At 46.1% G+C, this 23,017-nt stretch overlaps 1 protein-coding gene across 1 annotated transcript in view; it reads right to left on the reverse strand.

Annotated features, from left to right (window-relative positions):
• Positions 1 to 23,017, reverse strand: part of REEP1 (receptor accessory protein 1) — a 66,662-nt gene that overhangs the window by 20,566 nt on the left and 23,079 nt on the right. The window contains exons 2-5 of the mRNA XM_064711983.1: positions 18,816 to 18,888; positions 16,011 to 16,087; positions 14,109 to 14,229; positions 12,056 to 12,169 (exon numbers count right to left, since the gene is read on the reverse strand). Of these exons, the coding sequence (XP_064568053.1) occupies positions 12,056 to 12,169; positions 14,109 to 14,229; positions 16,011 to 16,087; positions 18,816 to 18,888 (385 nt within the window). The remainder of the gene's footprint in view (positions 1 to 12,055; positions 12,170 to 14,108; positions 14,230 to 16,010; positions 16,088 to 18,815; positions 18,889 to 23,017) is intronic.

Raw genomic sequence — 23,017 nt, forward strand, 5'->3', positions numbered from 1 at the left:
CAAGGCAATCATTTACCTGCTGATTTATCAACACCACTTCAGAAATTCTGCATGCACAGCAAAGGAAAATCAGTGCCTCTACCTCATACAAATTCCTCAGCACCTCACTTTTAGGGTGTGTAGGTAGAGAGGGCATCAGGTGCTGATACCTGCAGTCACTGTGACAGTCTGCACTTTTTACACTCAAGAAAAGTGACAGACCAGTAATCTCCAACCTTCCAGCCTGAAGCTTTTTGCACAAGAAAAATGAGTTCAAACTTCCTTCTCAACTCCACATTTAGCTTTCCTGCAGACTGTTAGAGAGAAGCAGCAGACTTTGCTCTTTCCCACCAGCCTATTCTACTTTTGAAAGCATTTTAAATTAAATTGATGGGGCTTCTTTGCTTAAATACCAAGACATATCATGTTGCTGGTTTCACAGGCATGGCAGTGGAGTCCTTAGAATTTATATTTTGCTAAACTCCCACCTCTGCCCTCACATTCTCCAGCCTGGCACAAGAGTTGGTGCCTGAATTTTGGCTACTCCTGCCAGTGGCTGAGCCACTCCAGGGGTATGTTCTCACTCCAAGAGGCATCTCCAGTTAATCCCCTTTTTTTTTAAGCTATATTTACTCTGTAATGTTTCTGGGCTGGTGACTGGAGTTGCCTTGCATGGCTGCTCAGCTGGCTGAGATCTCAGCTGCCCAGAGCTCAGTGCAGCTCTGGATGGGTTTTGGAACCTGCACTGAATCCCTGCACAGACACCAAATTCTCAGTGACTGATTCAGAGCCAGCACAAGATATCCTACCCTGCAGCCTGATTACAACAGGCAGATCCCCAGTGAGAGCAAGCTGACCATTAAATAACATTTTGCTGGTGCAGAATGGCTGGGCCAGCAAAGCCAGAGGGTTAGCAACTGATGAGCTGCAATTTGAGTGCTGTGTTCCTCCCTCTCACCCAGCTCAGGTGTCAGCAGGGCTCAGGCTGTTCAGTCCCCCAGCTAACCCAAATCCCATCCCATTCCAGCCAGCAATTCATGGGTGTGGACATGAGGCAGGTTAGAGATGAGGTTCATGTGTCAGACCAAGCTGGCAGGGGACACGGCACCAACACATTGAAAATGGAGAAGATGTGTTAATATTCTTGCAGTGCAGTGATAGAGCAGCATGGAATGATCAAAGGGCCCAGGAGAGCTTTGGAACAGGGACCTGAGATGTGCCTGTCACCTATGGGTCTGTTACATCAGTGTGGAATACAGAGCCTTGAGCACAGACTGAAGCAGCTGAACTAAACAACTTCCACTTCCTCCAGGAAAAAAAAAGAACTAAAATTGCCTTTTCTTAATTTTTTATTTAATTTAACCTGAGTTTCTAACAGCAAAAATAAAGATGGTTTATAAAACAGGTAATAGAAAAATATTACTGTTACTGTTCCTACCATTCTATGAAGCAATTTTTCCAAATATCAGAAATGGCAAGAAGAGCAAAGGCCTGGGCTGAGTGAAGGCACTGAACACCTGTGAAAACCTGCAGAGTTCCATTTCCTTTCTTTGGCCTTTGTAGGGATAGATCTTATTTACTTCCTCCTAGAATACAGTGTAACACTCACAGTTCTTTCCCAATTACCACAATTTTACTTGACCCCAAAGTACAAATGTGACAAAAATTACCACAGAATGGGGGTGGTTTCAGAGTAAAATGGAAAATATTGTTTACCAACTTTTATTTCCCTGCCACATAAGCAGTGAAATCACAAACATTTGAAAAGCCAGCATGGGGAGGGTTTGCAGAGCTATGTTTTAGAAATAAAGACTTTATCCAGATGTAATGTTTATTGTTCCACAAAAATATTTATCTTTTATTAACAAAAGAAAATAACAAGTTAATAGCTCTATTTCTCGACAGAATAAATTTAGCACAGCACATGTTTTGGGCTGTGTTTTGTTAAAACAATCATGTGGAAGATGAAGAGCAGCTGTTTGGGGGATTTTTGTTTACTGTTGTGGCCATGATCATGCAGATGCTCTTCCAACTGCTACAGACATGGGAGATATCCCAGGAATTTCAGCAAGGAGAGAGGATCCAGCTCCTGAAGCTCTGCCTGTGCAGCACATCCCCACAGATCTGGGCTAGTTCTACCCTAGAGAGTGTGACAGCAGAAACACCATGACAGGAGCTGCAGTAACACCATTTCTGGCAGCAGAGAAACAGCTCAGTGTTATTACAAAGCTTCCTGAAAATCATGACTGGGAGGGACCAAGGATGACACCACCTCCCTCTCCTCCTCACTGAGCACCAACAATTGCCAGGATGATGCTGCCAGGGTGGGACCTGTGCTTTTGGGACTTCAGAGGACACAAGCACAAAATGGTGCTGGAAAAATGAGCCCTAACTTCCCTGGGCACAAACTCCCTGCCTGGACTGAACTCATCCAGCTTCTCTTCAGCCATGGACCACCCCTGTGGGCATGGCAATTCTGATTTTACAGTGAGGTTTTGGGGGCCAGAGGTGGGAACAGAGGTGTCTCTCTGCTCCCTGATCACTACAATGCATCTGTTCCCAAATTCATCTGATCCTGCCCATAGGTGAAGGTACAGCACACACTGAAAGTGGAGCTCTTCAGCTCTTCATCTACCACCCCCACAAGTTCTCTGAGCCAGGGCTCAGTGCTACTAAATAGGATAAAAGACAAATACTAAAAGGACACGGTAATTTCCCTGCCCAGTCACTGCTATCACCTGATATCAACCTTATTTAGATTCAGGACTGCACCAGCAGTTTGAGGGCATTGGCCACCAAGACAAGCTCATTTGTGATTCTAAGTGAAATTAAAGCTCCCATCCACATGGCAAAGTAATGAATCTAAAACTAATTTAAGCATTAAATTAAATTTAGTCAAAACAACAGTAGTATAGACATTGTTATCTCACCCACATCTAGCACATCCTCTCCTTTTTGCTTTAAAGATTATGACAAAACAGTATTAAAACACTGAACATCCAGAGCCAGCAACCTGCACGCTGCCTTCCTCTTCATGTTGCAGACATCACCATCATCATCTCCAAAAACAAACATCAACCTCTCTGGGCCCAGAGCACAAACACTGATGCAACCAGTATTTGCCTGGAAGGGTCAGAAATACTTTCCAAAAGCTGACATCTGCATTGTGACAAGCACTGTAAAAGGCACTCCAACAGAAAGAGCTGGGACTGTCTTAAATTTTTTTGCCATTTTATAATCAGTCTCTGCATTCCCATTTGAAGTTTTTAGAGGAAAATGCATTTAGGAGTCTGGGAAAAACTGGGTTTACATTCAGTGGAATTATTAATTATAAATACTTCATGTATGTAGGTAGCTAAAGTACATAAAAATAAGCAGATAATTTAAAAATCTGTAATTTATATAACAGTCCCATTGAATATGATCTAAATATAAACAAATAACAGTGTCTAGATTTTATCATTATTCCTTCAGTCTGAAAATATGACAGAATTCTGTAAACATTATTTAGGCTTCAAAACCCCTCTAATACCTACAAATTCCATTTTGCAGCTGTGGAAACTATGACACAGCATGACAAATCAGGAACCCAAAACTGCCAAGTCACAAAAGAGAAGCTTTTAATGCACTCAGTGTTAATGCAGGATGGCACCTCCTGGCCTTTTGTCTCTTAGGCTCAGCAGTTAATGGAGAGCAGGGGAGCACTGAGTCACACTCAGCACACTGCCAGCACAACCCTCGATCTGTGAATGTTCTCCTCTCCTTTTGCTGGGACTGTGGTTAGCATTCTCCCCCACAGATGTCTGCATGCAGGTTGTAGCCTTCCATCCTGTCCACACATGGTGTAGAGCACATTCCCCAGCTGGGGCTGTGGTGTCAGCAGGACTGCCCCAGCCAGACCTGCCAGAGATCTCCAAAAGATCCATCCTGAATTAGGTGAAGTGTCTAACAACGGTGAAAAGTATGTGAGGCCAAAGCTGAAGGAAAAACTCGTATGCCGAGACAGCAAGGAGACAGAGAAAGAAAAACAGAAAAGACCACGAGGTCAATTTGCCCCGACCTAGAAATTCCTTTGATAAAGAAGAACTGGTGCTAAGTGTCATGCGGGATGAATATGTATGAACTTATTGTGAAACTGTATGCATATGCATTTGGAAGGGGGATAAAAGGAGGTCTGAAATCTTCAGGGGTACGCATGCCTTTTGAGGAGAATTTTCTCCGTGTGCGTCCAGCGCCGTAAATAAACATACCGAGCTTTACAACTTTTATAAAGTTGTGAGGTTTCTTCTTTTCTCCGCAAAACAACTGCAACCCCAACCATGCCCACAGGGACCCAGCACAGGGAGAGAGGCTCCCTCCATCCATTAGTGACAGCACAGCAGCACACACACAACCAGCCCAGTTAAATGAGTGTTCCATGGAAGAGCTCCCTGCCTGGAGCTGGAACCTCGTCCACTGCCAGCAGAGCACTTGCAAGGCAATTTGCTGGTGAGATCAAGGCCAGGCTTTTAAAGCTCAGCACGCAGCATCTCCCCACTGCAAGCAGAGCAGACAGTGCTTGGCCTCAGAGCAATCTCAGCTGAAACCAGTCCAAACTAGTCTAACTACTAGTCTAACAACTAGTCTAACAGGGAGCAGACATTAGTTAGGGGTTAGTAAAAGCACTCAGCAGATTACCTGCCCTTTTTTCTGGTCCCAATACAAGTGTAAATGGAGTAGCTGAGAGACCTAACAAAGGGAAAAAAGAGAGCCATTGTGGCAACAGACATCAAGGCTTTGAGAATAAGATCTATTTGAAGCACAAGTAATCGAGGTGAGACATGAGCAAGACACTGGGCACCATGTGCAGGGACTCACATACACATAAAGAGCAGGGACACCCACCTGTGGACAGGACCTGAACACAGATCCTCCCTTGCTCAGCTTCCCCAGAGAGATGGAGAAACCACTCCATAACCCCAGCTGACAAGGTGTCACCTAACATGTGTTTTTAAGGAGTAAAGCAAATTATAAACACAATGGGCTGCTACTCCACTCCCTGCACTTGACTGATGCTTCCCACTGGAGAAATCCCCAGTGCCAGGCCTAATGACTAATTTAGGCACAGGATTATGAGAGGGACACGTGGCAGTCATTTTAGTGAGTGACAGTTCTCCTGAGCAGCAGGGGGACAGTGGGGAATTGCTCACTGAGCAGGGGTTTCACACAGAAGCTGCCTCATGTCTGGCTGCAGGCAGGCCCTGAGCAGAACCAGCAGCTTTATGGGCTGATGAGCAAAGGAGAAAATTGCATCTGCCACCATTTGAACACAAACATCCTGCAAGCAATATCCTTATTTATGGCCAGGGCCTGCGTGCCATGCCTAGTCTGGAAGAGCTACCTGTTTGGAAATGTCAGACAGTAATAGAGACTCAAAGGGAAACCAGCTGACGTTAATGTTGATGGTGGAAATGTAATTTCATCCACCCTTTTTGTTTGTGCAGTTCGTTTCCTCTCCAGGGAACTCTTTGTTATTGTTTCTCCCACACTAGTCTCTTTGTATAAATTTATCTTTTGGTTCTGCTGTCCTGTGCATTCAGTGAGTGTTGTTTGCTTGTTGGAGACACCAACCAAGCAGCCATGAAAGGGAAACTGGAAAGATTTACCTGGATTGTAACTCAAACAGCATTGGAATCCTATAGGTTTGTGAAAAACAGATTCTTAAGGACTTCTGAATAAAAGATGCATCACACATGACAGGAATACTTCACAAAGTACTGTAATCAGTGGCTACCATATATTTTAAGAAAGCCATTTGTTGTTCCTCTATATTGGTGTAAAATAGCTCCAAGATCTTTGATTTTGGATCCCAAATGGAGATCCTTTAAAAGAAACCACTTTCAAAAGCAACAAGCTCAGCCTCTCTGAGATAACAGCAAAGTGTCCCAAGGCTTCTCAGAGTGTGAACTCTGAATTTCTGTGCCCTCTGCAGCTCCAGGCCATGGCACTGATGAGGGCACACAGATGATGTGGCCATCACAGATGGGTCAGAACTGTGCTCCCAAGTGTTTGCTCAGCAAAGGAGCACTCTCCCTCTGAGCACTGGCATCTAATCATTACAAAGAGGCTTTATCAAGCATCTTCAGGGAAAGGATGCTCCCCACCCCTGCCTCCCTCTCCCAGTTCAGGTAGAAGTGCACCTCTCCACTGTTCTGTCACAAAAGGCAGCATGTCTCTCCCACACAAGGATTTTCCTCCCAGTTTCCACAGTAAATAGGTCTAAAATCACACGGTAAATTAGGGATCTAAATATTGATTTTCAGGCAATTGCACTGGCTACACCAGCTGGATACTAGAAATTACTTAAATGATGCTGTTTGTCTAAAGAGGATAAAGCCTAAATCATCACCAGCATTTCCCTCCCAGTGTCCTGGTTTAAAAAACAGCAAATGCACTGAAACACTTCCTTATTAATTTATTGGGCTAAAGGGTTTTGAGGTAATGAAGCTATAACCCTCCAGGGGAAGGTGAGCCCAAGGGTGGAAACAGAAATGAACAGAATGGAAATGCCAGCCCAGCCAGGAGGTTTGGGAGCTGCTGAGGCTGCACTGCAGGGCATGATTTGAGCAGGTGGATGCACATCCTGAGCCCCCCTGTGTGTGTGCATGGCTGCTCCTGTGAGTGACACACACAGTGACTGCTGTGTCCACATTCCCCACCCATCACAGGCTCCTGGGCTGCTTCTCACACTTCTTAGGCACAAATGGGCTTTTCACTGACACCAGTCATGTGTGCCTGCTCCCTGCACCTCATTTATCTGCTCCTGCCAAGGCCCTGCACCACGCTGTGCCCACTCCCCTGTGCAAAAGCGGGCACGCAATGGGCACAGCATGGGCTGCTCTGCCACCTCACCCACACCAGGGCAGGGAAAGGCAGGGACAGGCACACTGTCAGAAACCTCTGCAGTACACTGATCTGCTGGCATGGCATGTTTTCTCCACATCTCCTTTGAAAAGCAGGGTTGAGGCTGCAGCTTGGGGATGGTTAAGTGGTTGGGAGCAGGTGGGGAAAGATGTGGGTCTGCTTGGCAGGGTTGGTTTGTTCAAGGTGGGGAATAAGGATACATCCAAACAGGTCTGAGAAACTCAGGAGCTTGAAAGAGAGAGTGAGAGAGCTGGGGGAGAGTGTAAAACTGGTGATGTGTGGGCTGTAGAAAGACAGGAGGCAATGGCTGGGCAGGGATAGAGGAGTTGGGGCTGGGGACATGGCAAAGCAGCAGGTGGTGGCAGGCTCAGGGTGACAGGTGAAGGATAAGGGCTGGGGGTACATACAAGTGTGCTGGGGGAGGCTGCTGCTGCTCCCCAGCCCCTGGAGCCTCCCCTTGCTGCAGCCATGTGTGTCCCAGCTGCTCCCACTGAATCCTCACTGGGGGCAGGGAAAAGTTCACTCGTGCCCAGGGCCCACTGATGGATGCACTGCCTGCCAAGGCCTCGCTGTAACAGCCCTGCTGCTGCTGCTCCCTGTGCTGTGACCCAAATGCAAGCTTGTTTTGTCTCCACCAAGGTGAGCTGGAAAGGTGGTGGTGGTCAGGGCTCCTCAGGAATGGAAATGGCTGAGTTAGCTGGAATTAACTGAAAACACACAAAGAGCAGCAGGATTTGCTGCCTGGTCATTTAATCCTGCCACTTAGGACTGACCCACTTGAAGTCCCCACGTGTGACAGAATCACCAAGTGATGAGGACAGGATTAGAGCCCCAAATGAGATTATGCTCCTTGGTAGGGGCAGGGAAAAGATCTGTGTTGAGCACCTAGCAGGGGCAATAAACCAGATATCCAACATTCTGCTTGCCTAGTGAGCATCAAAAATAGACTCTCCAGAGAGAGAGAAAACACCCCAGTGAGCCAGCTGGGCAGAGCCAGGGTGCCTGGGACACTGACAGCTCCTCAGCCTGTAAAATGAGCTGGCACAGGCCTGTGCCAGCATTAGCACAACTGTGGCTTCAACACAGAACAGAGCAGGGGCAGCAGCAGGAGGAGGGGAAAGGAAGGACAAGCCTGCAGTTGGCTAACTGAAACCAAGGGGATTTAAGATAAAAAAGGGAAAGGGACAGAGGATCAGAGCGAAGGAAGGTGTGGCTGTGCACAGCTTGCAGCTTCTTAGCCTGCAGTAAATATACAAGCAGCAGCCTGTCACACACCAACGGAAATCAGAGAGGCAGATGCATTGTGCTGCACGAAAAAAAAAAGATGAAGGATAAACAGGATGGATTAAAAAATATGATGGACAAGAAGAATAGATAAAAAAAAACATGATGGATGAAAAGAATTAAAAGATGGGCCTTGCCCAAAGATCTTATCGTGAAAGACAAAAGACCATGATGGATCACAGGTCAGACAGAAAGGACAGGGCTAGGCACAGCATGAGACATGTTCTCTCAGGTACAGGAGCCTTTAGATTTCAGCTAATTTACTGAAAACAGATCTGTACAGAGTCCCTTTGCAGCCCAGCAGCTCACTGTGTACTGCCACCATGTGAAGTTGATTTGCAAAGCCTGAAGGTCCATTTCTGCATACAAAAACATCTTTTCCTCACCCACTAATCCAAGTGAAGCAGTAAATAATCCTCACATTCACTTGCTGGTAAAAGCCATGTTTTCCATGGAAGCTGCAGGAGCTCAGTGCTACTGAATAAATCATCATCTCTATAGGTTCCAATTGTAACACAATCCTTTAAAGGCTGAAACCAAATGAACTCACTTTCCCTTCTACACTCAACACATCACAGACTAGCTGGATACCCTTAAATCTTGGCATTGGGAAAACATGAAAAGCCTTAGAAATAGTATTCTCTTTCCTCCTTCCCTGGAAACTTCCCCCTAAGGACAGCACTGCAGGCTGGTGTGGCATCTGTCTGCTCAAAGTGTTTTCCAGATAATTACTCATTTACACTTCTCTCAGGCAGGATAATCTGGCTCAGTTATACCTTCTCAAGTGAGCAAGGAAGGGCATTGTCACAGAGCTGACAGTGGCTGAAAACCAGGGCAAGAGAAACAGCTCCTGCTGTATCCCACACCAGGCTGTATCCCACACCAGGCTGTATCTCACACCAGGCTGTATCTAACACCAGGCTGTATCCCACAGCAGGCTGTATCTCACACCAGGCTGGAATTGTCACCAGGCTGTATCTCACACCAGGCTGTATCTCACACCAGGCTGTATCTCACACCAGGCTGTAACTCACAGCAGGCTGTATTTCACACAAGGCTGGAACTCTCACCAGGCTGGAACTCTCACCAGGCTGTATCTCACACGAGGCTGTATTTCACACCACACTGTATCTCACAGCAGGCTGTATCTCACAGCAGGCTGTATCCCACACCAGGCTGTATCCCACACCAGGCTGTATCCCACACCAGGCTGTATCTCACACCAGGCTGTATCCCACACCAGGCTGTATCCCACACCAGGCTGTATCCCACACCAGGCTGTATCTCACACCAGGCTGGAACTCTCACCAGGCTGTATCTCACACCAGGCTGTATCTCACACCAGGCTGTATCTCACAGCAGGCTGTATCTCACACCAGGCTGGAATTCTCACCAGGCTGCTCTCCCTGCCAGAACAGCAGCCCATTCCCTCTCAGAAGGACAAGGGACAGGAGCTGCTTTAACCATCCCTGGATATTACACTGGGAACAGACTGGGGTGTAGTCCCATGGACAGCACAGCTAATCTCTCTGCTTCCCAAGACCAGGAAGGGATGATCTTGCTTTCCTTTCCTCTGGCCATGCTCTCACAGTGCAGTTCAATCCCTTTCCTTACGTGGCTCAGCCACTCGAGATAAGTTTATGGGCTCAACAGAACAAACCCTTTTATTTTTCTTTCAGGATTAACTTTCTGATAGATAAGAGATAACCTGAGGAGGTCCAAAATGCTGGGGCACCCTGGGAGCTGGAGCACTCCCCCATTTTGCAGAAGGAGAGCTGTCAGATTGGCTCACACTCTCTGTTGGAGCTGCACCCTCAGGAACACAGAAACAAGCAACTTGCTGGAGGCCACAAGCCAAAGTAGTGAAGGAAACCAGGGATTCTATTTTTCCTCATACATTCATAATAATTTAAATGTCAGAACTGAAGGAAATACTTGAATAGTCCTTGCTTTGTTGCAAAAATCAAACAATCTATTAAATAACCTCTCAATCTTATTAACAAATCCTTTTCCCCTCCCCAAAGTAGTGTGCAAGGAAGACTCTTCTGGCCCATTCACAGGTTGCAATATCTTAACAGTTTTCTCTAAAGCTGTGCAATACAATAATACCACAGGAGTCAGAGTTGTTTTCTTCCACCACTGAAAGGGGAGTATTAACTATGAAAAACAACAACTTCCTTGTACTGTGGAGACTCTCCCCTCTCTTCCCCATTGCCACTGGAGAAACATTTTAAGGCAGAGAGAGTCTTAAGAAAAGCAGCAGGAAAGTGGAACAGTGGGAAGTCATACTGTGGTGCTGGCTGCTCATTGCAGGGAACAGCTGATGCAGACACTGTTGCAGCCCTGATGGGGAACAGGTTGGCACTGTGGGTTTGGGTTTCTGTTGAGCTTCTCATATTCAGGAGCTACCTAGGCAGGAGCCAGAATTCCTTTGGGATTCACACACAGTTTCTCAGTGTGTCCTAAAAACAGCTCTAGCACAGCCAGCCTGCAGCACCTTGCAGGAAGGGGCTCAGAGCAAAGGCAGTGCTGCAGAGCTGGCATTCCTAGAGCCTATTTATGACTCTTCAGGCTTACATGGCAGCAGCAAAAGTGTTAAGTGTCCTGGAGGCATCACAAAAATGTTATTTCATTGGGCATATGATACACAGCACTGTCCCAGCTCCATGTTTACCACAGGTTTCAGTCCAAATTTAGTTTATCTCCCAGTCCCTGGGTTAGAAGAGTCTCCCCACTGAAGAACAGCTCAGGAGAAGACAGGCCTGACAATATAGTCTGCACAATGCTAGGCAGGCAAAAAGGAGACAATTTTTGGGTCTAGCATATCCTTGTGACCCCATGAGCATGGTAAACCCTTTGGGCTCTCCCTTCTGTAATACCTTGCTTTCAACAGGCTTTATAAGCTTTATGGTATTTGGCCTCCCAAGGATGCATTCTGCATTTTTGCAGGAAGTAAGGCCAAGACCTAAGTGATGTGCCTTAGGTCATAGGAAAAACATTTGGCAGAGGAAAATAACTTCCTTCAACTCCCATTCCCATGTTGTTCCTACTACCAGTACCCTCCTTGTCCATATGTTTCCAACTATCCTTTTGGAACAGGCCTGGTAGCCAAGTCTCACCCCCAAAACACACTGTGCACATCAACTCACCCCCAAAACACACTGTGCACATCAATTCACCCCCAAAACACACTGTGCACATTGATTCACCCCCAAAACATGCTGTGCACATTGACTCACCCCTAAAACACACTGTGCACATTGATTCACCCCCAAAACACACTGTGCACATCAACTCACCCCAAAACACACTGTGCACATCAACTCACCCCCAAAACACACTGTGCACATCAATTCACCCCCAAAACACACTGTGCACATCAACTCACCCCCAAAACACACTGTGCACATCGACTCTAAGCCATGATAGCCCATGGCCAGAGGGCAGGAGCCCAAAATGCAGTTATCAAGTCCTTGCAGCTTTCATGCAAGAAAAGGAACAACAGATAACAGCTGTTTTCTGGGTTTGGCTCTAAGGCAGGAAGAGAATATAGGATACACCCCTTCAGATGAGACCCCCTCATCCTATAACTACTCATCCTCCAAAAGCAGCTAATGGCACGTCCCATTCACTCTTCCACAACATCCCAGCAGAGAACTACACACCAGTCATGTTATGTGAATGCCTTGCAGAAGAACATGTACCCTTCATGAACTTCACCTTCTTTCCTGCCGCTACACAAAATTATAGCTCACTACACAAAATGATGAGAGAACCCCTACCCCCACCATCTCTCCCCCTCCACACTGGGGCTGCTGCTGGCAGTGGAGGCAGAGGAGGTGTCAGTGGCTCCTGAGATGTTGATGTGAGCCCTGAGCTGCAGCTTTACCTTGGAAGCTGCCATGACAGCTGCCGTGGCCGCGACGTTCAGCCCCCGCTTGCCAAAGTGCACCAGGGCGTCGTAGCTCCGGTCCTTCGCCTGGATGAGGCAGTCATCGATCTCCTGCCACAGCACAACACAAAACAAACAATTAAAAAAGCACAAGAAGGACAAGTTCAGGCTTATGCTCCCAGCCTCGGACTCTTGGCAGACTCAGGTCATGCTTTATGGAGGTAGATGTCCCCCATCTCCTCCATTGTGGCTGGAAAGAAATTCACAGCCAACATTTGCAAAGAGGAAAGGTTTGCTGGGGGGCAATAACTCCCATTGTAGGATTGGGAATCTCCTTATTCCACAAATGGAAGATTGGGACCCAAAGCCGGGGTCCTGGAAGCAAGAGAAATCTGCCTGAGCAACATGAACTGATAGCTGTGATGGTGTTCACAGTTGGATGAGGGAAGAGACAAGGATCTGACTCCATGTTTCAGAAGGCTTGATTTATTATTTTATTATATATATTACATTAAAACTATACTAAAAGAATAGAAGAAAGGATTTCATCAGAAGGCTAGCTAAGAATAGAATAGGAAGGAATGATAACAAAGGTTTGTGGCTTGGACTCTCTGTCTGAGCCAGCTGACTGTGATTGGCCATTAATTACAAACATCTAACATGGGCTAATCAATGATCCGCCTGTTGCATTCCACAGCAGCAGATAATCAATGTTTACATTTTGTTCCTGAGGCCTCTCAGCTTCTCAGGAGGCAAAATCCTAAGGAAAAGATTTTTCATAAAAGATGTCTGCGACACATAGCCATTTGCAAATGGTGCACTCCAAAGACAAATGGGATTGCCTCATAGCTAAAAATACTCACATGATGACACTGGGCAGCTGAAGCTGCACTGCCCTGTGGCCAGGACAGGTGGCCTCAGAAATATCTGGGATATCTCTGCACATCACAGCAGTGGCCAGCTTCAGATGCCCATGGGATTGGTAGGCCCAGAGCTTCGGGACTTTGACGCTGCTCAATTTACAGTGAAACACTTGGGGAGGTTCCTGCCCTTATTGTCCCTCCCTCAGGACACTGGGGTCTGGATGACAATGGTAGCTAGGACTCCTAGCTCTCAGCTGGAGGATGTGCTGGGTTAGTGGGGCCTGGAGGCTGTGGGGAGCTGCTGGCTGCTCTCCCTATTCCCCATAGGTAAGAGGTGGCAGCTCAAAATGCATGAGCCCCACTTGGGAGAAGCACAAAGGGAAGCAGAGACAGGGGATTGATTCCCACTCTCCTTGGACAGGACTGAGATCCAACTGCTCCTTCCCTGCCTGTGGCTAAAGGGAGAGCTTCCATCTGCAAGTTGCCAGTGCAGGAAAGAGTTCCCCACTCAGCAGTTTTCATGTTGGTATGTGACAATAGCTGTTCTTGGTCCATTTATTCTCATGAGCCAAATGGATCTGCCTGACACTGTCCCATTCACAGCCACAGGAATCCACCAGGCAGGCAAATGATCCAAGTTGTAATGTCCCCCTCCCAAAATTAGCATCTTTAATTTGAGCAAGACATTTTTTAACCTAGGACCCCAACAGGCTACATGCCTTTTTCCACCACACTACACAGCCAGGCATGTGCTTGCTAAGCCCATTTTAGACTGCCTGGGCTGTTTGTCTCACTGCTGTACAATGTTTTGGGCAGAACAAAGTTGAGGAGTCCTGGCTGCCAGACCAAGTTTCTCTGTTTGTTATACCCAGCCACAACAGAGCACTCCAGCTATAATCAGCCAGTACATGCAAAGCAGCTCAGGGAGTATTTTTATCCCCCCTCCCTCCCACCTTCTCAACTGCACCAAAATGAGTTAATAAGTGTGAGTGCACTGAACAGATGCCAGTATTTAAAAGCACAACGACCACAAAGAACAAAAACACCAACCAAAAAGAGGGGATCAAATGATAGAGGAAAAGAATCAGCAACTCCCAGCCATTCAATGGAAATGAATGATACAGGGAGTGGAATAAACACACCACAGTTCTGTTCCACCCAGAGAGGACCCAGGCACCTGTGATTACCTTTTCTTTTGAAGACAGAGTTGGATGAACAAATTTCCTGTACAGGAGGCTGGAGCCTTTTGTGTATGGAGACAGCAGCCAAGCTACAAAAGCTATTTTGAGTTCATAGTAGAATGGAAACCTAGAGGAAAAAGAGGGTTACTGTCTGCTCCCAATTTAACCACTGCCCTTAATTAGAGATGCTCAGCACAGGTAGGGATTTGCCAGCCTAGCTCAAGGCAGCTTTTGCTTACCAAAAAAATCTAAGGATTAAAGTGCATTGACTCAGTTTTGAGCACATCTCAATGACACATTTGGATGAATCTTTACTTGGTTATCAGAACCATTATTTAATGATCTGGAAGAGACTCTGACATGTGATAAGAGGAGCTTTCTATATGCAAAGATCACAGGAGCTGCCTTCACAGTATCCCCAGTCATTGTGAGAAAGCAAAGATCAAACAAGCAAACCAATATTTCATTGATATGTATTTATGTACTTTCCATCTCCTCTCAGCTTTTAAGCTAACACTTACATGACTAAAATTGAAATACAAGAACCTTTGTGGTCCAAGCAACATAAAGTTGCAGATCCACACTGACTTTCAGGTAAAGCTGCAAAATATGGAGGACATCAACAACAGGCCATGCTTTAGCAAGGGATATCCTGAAATTAAATTATCCAGACTCTTTTCTGGAGGACAGAGCCCAGAGCTCAAGACTGGCCACCCAGCAGCATCTCCACGTGGGCAGGCATGTTGCTGCCAGCAGTGTGAGGAACAATTGTTGTTCTTTGCAAGCAAGAGCAGTGCAGAGCTGTGGTGCTGACCCAGAGAGGCTCCTGCTGTGCCACACAGTGCTGTCCCTGGGCCAGCCAGCAGCCAGGTCTGACACCAGGGGCCTCTGCAATGCTCTGCTCTGAGCATGGATGGGCCAGGTTCATCTCCCACCCCACTGAGGATCTCTAAGCACACTCGATTTCACAGGCTGGATGAGCCCTCTGCCATTTCTCTTGGCAGTCTCATAGAATTCATCCTCCAAACAAACCACAAAGCTCCAGATGAGCACAGGAGAGGTAGATCTGCATGCAAATTAGATGGGCATTAATGTCTTATCTCCTTTTCAATAGATCTGACATGTTGCCAAGTTCTCCTGATTTCCTTCATCTGGAGGACTCACTCAAGGCAGGCAGTGCTGTGCAGGAATAGGCTGTAGGGGCCATGCACTACAGACACATTTTCATCCTAAATCTACAGATTTCTGGTAGAAAGGCCTTGTTGCCAACCAAGCGACAAACACTTTCAAACCTGAGCATCCAAAAACCACTGAAACTGATAAATGGGCATTTCTGTACTCCCATCCTGACAGAGGCCACCAGGAATCGTTCCACTGGCACCAGAGAGCCACATCAGTGCTGACTGTCACTGTCCTCCATCAAACCAGAAACCCAGCCTAGCCAGGAACGTGCCAGGAAAAGCATCCCAGGAACAACCACCCACACAGCAACCTACTTGTGCTTGTGCTGCAGGGCTGTTTGCACCTGATCCTCACTGTGTATTTACTGTAGGATACAGCCAGGCAAGTCTAAACTCTGCCTGTAGCTAAATCAACTGTTATTTGTGTGATGACCTCTGCAGCATCCAACTGGGCAGTCAGCTGTGCCTCTCTGACAGGCAGGGCTGACACTCCAGTAATGATTTCCCACTAATGAGATACCACTGAGCCTTTCCACTTCTTTCTTTTCTCTGTGACAGCACCGGGAAAGGAACCATGTCTCCCGCAGACAAAAACCCTCTATGCACTTGAAGCTGCTGAACCCCTGTGCAGGAGTCAGTGTACTTCTGTGTGCCATTTTTTTCTCCTTGTAAACATTTCCATTTTCTTTTCATCTCATGCCAAAGAGCCTCTCCCCCTGGTGCTTACCAGCAAAGAAAGATATCCGTGAACGTCTCTGCTGTCGTGAAGAGCGCGAATATGATCCAGTACATCATCCACTTGACCTGGTAAACAAAAACAGCCTCAAACTATCTCTTACAGGCACAAGTGCACAGAATAACTCTCACAGGAAAAGAAATCCTTACCCCCTCACCCTCCCCACTGTGTATTTAGCAATTACTGTGGACTTGAAGGTGCCAGTTTGCCCCACTTCAGCACATAACACGTGTCAGATTTACACAGCCTTGGGAAGGTGACTGTGGCCTTTAGGACTGCTCTCAGGAAAAGAAGAGCACAGCCTGACTCTGTCCTTACAGAAACTCCTCTGGCCAGCAGAGCATGACAGCCCTATCACAGGGCATTAAAAATCTCACCTGGCTCAGTTAATAGCAAATATTAATAGAAGGTTGTTGGCCAAACTCCAGTTAAGACAAAATGTAATTACTTACATAATACCTACAGCCAGCAAAAGGTAAAGAGGTAACTGCCCATCCCATAATTCAGGGCTCAGGAGCACAATTAACTCACCACAACTCACTGACTCACTGCCCTGGGGTGGCTGTGCCTGCTCCCACCCACACCCAGTGCAGGGACAAGGGCAATAGTTTGAATCCCTTGGCTTGGGCTTAGGGTGGAATGTTTTATCTCACACTAGCATGTGCTCTGCTCTCTGTTCATCTGGAGAAACCCCATTGCAAGGATGATGGTTTCCTTTGGGGTGACAGCAAGGGAGTCTTTGGGGATGGTGACTCGGTCAGATAAACTGCAGCACCTCAAGTAATTCAGGAATTTGGAAATGTTTGTCACTGAGCACTAATGGCACCTAAAAGCATAGCTCAGCTATTCTGAAGTATGTAGTATTGGCTCTTTTTAGGATGGAAAAAGATGGTGAGACAAAGGTTGTTAATTTAACTGACAACAGTTGTTTAATTAGGTGTATTTGAAAATGGAGATCTCTAAGCAGCTTTGCTGGAATGTTAAAAGGCTTAAGGAAGTAAAACCCATGAAAATCCATGAAAATCCATGAATTAGAGAATTGGACCATGTCAGTTAAGGCTGGAACAATTGCAATAGGTAAGGAAAGGCTGGAGGGACAGCACAAGAGGGATACCTACAGCAGGTGCTGCTCTGGGGAATGGAAGATGGAAGCATCAATAAATCTGGATCTCACCAGCATGGAAATGATGTCCCCATCTTCTCCCTGATACAGTGGGACAGTACTGATAGTCTCCATCTCCCTGTAAGTACTGGAATGATTCCCTGAGCACCTGTCACTCTGCTACCTAACTGCTCTCCTGGGATTTATATTTATGTGCATATTTATATCTATATGTAGTGTTACAACAATAATGGCACTGCCAAATGCCTGAGAGCATCATCTTCCCAGTGCAGCTTCTGCCAGATTTGTTATGTAACTGTGGCTCCTCAGAGCCTCAGTGCCAACGTGGCTCTCTCACTTGGACATTGCTGCCAGCAAAACTTTTAAACACAAACCAAGACCTGGTGTGGATGGGCTTGGATCAGCCTAAAACATTCATCAAAATTACCATTACCAAGCAGAATAAAATTAGAGTGATGTAAGTTTTGATTAATAAGTAAAGGTTCCTCCTGTGTCAGTGTAAATTATTACTTCATTTATTATTTTTTTTAATCAGGCCTTAATGGATACATTGCCACAACTGCTAAATTAAACTGAAATCAATGGTAAGGGCAGACCAGGTCAGATCAGCTGTTCCACATTTGCGTCACAAGCACAAGTGTCTGATGTGAGTTCCTCTTTTCCAATTCAATTTCCAACAGGAATTGGACCCTTCAACAAAATACCTTTCAGTAAGGGCCTATGGAAACATAAATTATGAGTGGCAGACACTGCTTGGAGATGCTTGTGCACATCTTCAGCATTTTCAGGCAAAGAGGCCCTGAGAAACTCAGCTGTGCAAGGGCTGCAGAGACATTTTACCATAAGTATCTGCTGTGTTCTGTAACACTTATGATTCTCAAAATACCCCAAACCATTTTCTGAAGGAGGAGAATTATAAACAAAACTCTTAGCAGCCACAGTGAGTCCCAGATTGAGTTTGCACTAAAGATTTAATGGGATAGACATGTATGCTTTTATCCAGATGAGAAAATGGCTTTGTTATCCCTGGGATCTTGAGAGGATTGGAGAGTCAGGATCTGGAGGCTGAGCTGGGCTCAATGAAGTTAAAAGAGCTCAGGTTGTGAAGGGCACTACAAATCCCACAGGACCCCAACAGCATCCAAGTGCTTTTGATTCTCCCTCATTTCACTTTCCCTGATGGCCCCATATGCCTTTAGAAACCAGGGCCCAGGGAAGATTTTCCAGCAAAAAGCAAAAAGAGAGCACACCCAGCTGCCAGACCTGCCTGTAAATAGGTCGCCCTGCGAGGAAGGATGTTTCTGCCTGAGGATTCAGTCAGATGCACTTCTAGCTGCCTCCTCTTATCCTTGTTTTGAATGAGCAGCTAAAGCTTCAAGGCTTTTTGAAAAGCCTTTGATTTATGCTGCTCTTCAGAAACAAAGAAGAGCACACAAAGCTCTGGATGCCAAATGCCTTTGAGCCAGCTGTGTATCTCACCACCAGAGGAGCAGCAGGCATTGCCAAGGAGCACAAACCCAAGGCTGATTTGTGCCCAGCAAACACCCAGCCCACCTTCAGGCCAGTCTGCCCCTCTATGAGCTTTCCCAGAATACAGACAACACCTTTCCAAGCTGGTGAGGAGCAATCTCAGAAAACAACCCCCCAGCACAGCCACAAACCTCATTACTCACATATTCTTTGATGTCCTTTGATTTCACGGCTTTGTAGGAATAATATGCGGGGTAAAGTGTGCCAAATATAAGCCTGGAAAAAACAAACAAACAATAAAGGGATTAAATTGATTTCCTGTCACAGGGAAAGATTTTTTTCCCCCCCGTGTTTTAAATGTGGGTTTTGCACTGGTAAAATGTGTTAGGATTTGATTTAAGCTTGAGTGCACTAAGTACAGCACAGGAGTGATTTTGCATCACTGAATTCAGAGCAGCTATGGCCACTGACTTGAATGAAGAGCAGAGATTCAGGCTGATTTTCCTTTTGCAATGGTTTCCAAAGCTGTACCTTGTGAGTTACACACCAAGCAAAATAACCAAACCAAACAAAAAAGGCCACCACCACACTCTCAAAAGGAAATTAAAAGTCTGATCTTGAAACAATCTACTGCAACACCAGGAATATGGGAGTATTGCTTTCAGAGAGAGAATTATTGGTCTAAAATCCCTTCCACCTCTATTCAGTACTCTGAAAAGCTGGCAGATGATAAAGCAGGATCCAGGTTCTAGTGGTGCAAGGGTTTGGGTGCCTTATCCTACATTAAACCTGGTATAGGGAAGAACCTTGCACTGTTCAATAAAGTCAATTTGGCCTCATGAAAGGAAGAGGAATCTGCCCACCAAGATATGCCAACATGATCAGGCCTAAAAATCCCAGCTCTGCTGCTCTTTCAGACAGCTTCCTTTCATTTTCAAGCCTGAAAGGGATGCTGTCAGCTTCAAGATTTCATGTAAGAAAGAAACAGGGATCTGTAAGTTAAAAATAGCACTACTGAGAAAAACACGTGGAGAATTTTTTATCCTGGTTCTCTCTGCATCACTGCCTACATGCTTATTCACTTGGATTATTCTGGACGTAAGCATAGGCTTGTCAAAACCACTTTGCCCTGCCCAGGTTTCAGTCAGTTTTATTCAAAGCAGGAGCATGATGCTGCAAAGTCTAAATTTAATAGATTGCAGGGTAATGTTTACTGGCTTGCAACTACCCATCCTTCCGCCGAAGCTTTTGCTTTTAATTCACACAACTGTTTCCTCTGCTCCTGGGAATGAAAATGATCAATGTTTCAATCCCTAATTGTGGAGCCACATGGACCCAGAGCCATCTTTTTCCACCCTGCCAGCAGTGACTGTGTGCTGAGGGACTCATAATTACAGTCAAGCCCATTATGTGCAGAAGACATTAAAAATTAACACTCTGGGATACGGTGCAGCATCCTCCTTCCCGGAGCTCAGGAAGGTATTTATGAAAGAATGGGGTGAGCCAGCACACATCTTGATTTCCAAAGCAGGGACCAAAGGCAATTTGCCTGCTATTCATCATGCTCACTGTAGCATGGCTTAGCAGAACCTGAAGCACAATGCAGACTTCAGAAAAGCAGCTACTGACTGAGGAGATCCAACATTTTACAGAGGCTTCCCACTGGTTTCCAAAAGCTTTGCTGGCAGCAGTCAGCTCCAAACCTATCTCGCTCAGAGGGGCTTGTGCTATCTGCAAGGATCAGATACAAACACTCAGAAAGATCCTGGGAAACCAGAAGGGGTTTTGTCCCTTGCAGTATCCCACCAAACAGCAACAAGGGTGAAGGCAAGGATGAGCACACACACAGTGGCTTGGTCCTGCTCTCACTGAGATATAATAACAAATATTCCCAGTTCAGTGGTAGCAGGACCTAATCCAAAGAAGGAAGAGTTCACAAAAGGAAGAAAGCTACAATACTCAGAAAATAACAGCTGAGCACATGAAAAATATTTTTGGCTCTCCTTATAAAATGCACTGCAATGCTGTTCTTCCTTCTTGGCCTAGGCTGGCTGCTATCTCACACTTTTATTTCCTGCAAGTAATCACTGAATGATTGATATTCATTTCCTCAGTTTCTGCTGGTAACAGAAAGTCACTGGATCCTGAAGAAGCAAATGGTTTATAGGAATAGCATAAAATAATTAGTTGCAGACAATAAATACTTGGAAAAGAAAATCCTGCGAGGGAAGGAAATTGCAATAATTCTGCATGTGCAGAGCAAGGGACAGTAAATAAGGTGATGTGATCTCCCTAAACTGGAGATTCAGAGTTTCACTGATTTGCCTTGCAGTGTGTTGTGTGCATATATGGACATTTATTACTGCTGTGGTTTACCAGACTGAAAATTGTTTTAAGGAATGTTGGAAGCCAGTCTTGTCACTCCTGTGGCTTCCTAAGTGGCTTGGGGTCACAATCTCGGGGTACACTCTACAAATGGAAGACAAAATATGTTTGGGCATTTCTGTAAAGCATATTCAGGGGTTTTAAGACAAATATTTGTGTATAGGGATATTCCAAAAAGTCTCTTGAAGTTACTGTCTTCACTTGGCCTTGGATCAGGGTTGAGTACAATTGATTTAATTCCAACACACACATCAACCCTGCATCTCTTCCCTCAGTTCCTCTACCCTGCTGAAGACAATAATTCTCACTTCCCCCTCATCCAAGCTTCCTGCATAATTAAAGTTATTGTTGATTCCTGCCTTCCTTCATCTCCATGCTCAGAATGCTGCCAAGTCACTCCTTCTGCACGCTACACACAAACCTGAGGCTGACCCTTTGTCCCTTGAAAGCCATCAAGTCTTTCTTGCCCAAGTCTCCTTCCCATTCCTGTGTGCTCCCTACCCCACCTGGATGTTTAAACCCCTCTCCCCTGTCCCCATCACCCCCACTCCCAGCCTAACAAGCTGAAGTCACTTATCTCTGCTTTCCATGCCTGAAAACGTTGTTCCTAACCCCTGCTGGTTTGCTCTTTTATCACATCCTACCTCAGTCCCTCCCCTCTTTCAATGCCTGCAGTGCCACCACCCTCTTCCTCTGCTGTTCCCTGCATTTGTTCTCCCACACCCTGGAGCTCCTGTGCTCCTTGCTCCTCATTGCCCATCAGTTCCCTGCCTCCAAAACAAGCTGTTCCCTCATCCTGACAGCCCCAGTCTGAGACTGCAGCCCAATTCCAGCCACATCATTCCCCAGTGCTCCTCATCTCTGTGTCCTCCTTCTGCCACGCCTCTGATGTTCCCTGAACAGATCACAGCACCTTCAGCTTTCTTCCCACCTCCCCAAAATCACAGCACTGCCCCCCAGATCCCTCCCACAGCTGCCAGCTGAGCTGGGATCAGATGTGCTGAGACTCTTTCTGTGTTACAGGCTCTGTCTGTCTGTCTGTCTGTCTGTCTGGGGCTGGCCAGCCAAATCAATGACCTCCCTATGGAGTCAGCACTGCAGCTTTTACCTCCTGGCAGACAGTGCTGTAAAACAGTCTCCTATCCAGCAGCTAATTCTTAGGAATAATGTAGGAAATTTTCATTTGAGACCTCTCTGACCCATCTGTTTTGGCCACAACCACTTTGCAGATCCAAACGTTTTGCAGCAGTGGAAAAACAGACAACTTAAGTCTCATTTCCTAAGGAAACCAGCATCAACCCACTCCCCACCCATTTCCATCTTTCAAAGCTTCTTTGAATGAGCTGTGTACCCAAGAAAGCCTTGGCCCTTTTACCTTCTGTGCAGAAGCAGATATCCTGATCATCAAACTTCCCAAAGCTTGATGTAGCTGCTGCATTTAAAGCCACAGAAATGTTCTGCAGTCTGGGCTAAAGCAAGCAGACACCCTCAGGGCACAGAGAGAGACAAGGTGACATCCATCAGGGAGCCAGGAAAAGCTCACTTGCAGCACTAAACAAACAACCACAACAGCCTGACAGTTCTTACACTGCTCTGTGCTGGAGGCCTACACCAATTACAATCACCTTGAAAAAAGGACAAAACAGCAGCTGTAAAGAAATCACTGAAGAGTCAAATAATTGTGCAACAGGAGGCAAAAATCTAAGTAAAAGGTTAGACTGCCTAAAGAATAGGATAAGGATTAATGCTGAAAATCCTATAATCCTATTAGGCACCTCAGCATCAGCAATCCCCAGCCTGGATCATTACATGTGCTTCTGGTCATTCTTTGTCAAAAGGGAGACACAAAGGCAGGAGGGGAGAGAGAAGGACAGGCAAAGGGGAAGTGCACTGGGGAGGATCCATAAGAGGGACTGGAAAGGCTGGAATTGTTTCTTTTGCAACAAAGATGGATAACTGAGGTTATTTACTCCTCCTGATGCAGTGCAAGGATGCTCAACTCAATAAAGAGAACAAAGGC

The sequence above is a fragment of the Zonotrichia leucophrys genome, chromosome 4, assembly GCF_028769735.1.
Source record: "Zonotrichia leucophrys gambelii isolate GWCS_2022_RI chromosome 4, RI_Zleu_2.0, whole genome shotgun sequence".
NCBI classification, from domain to species: domain Eukaryota; kingdom Metazoa; phylum Chordata; class Aves; order Passeriformes; family Passerellidae; genus Zonotrichia; species Zonotrichia leucophrys.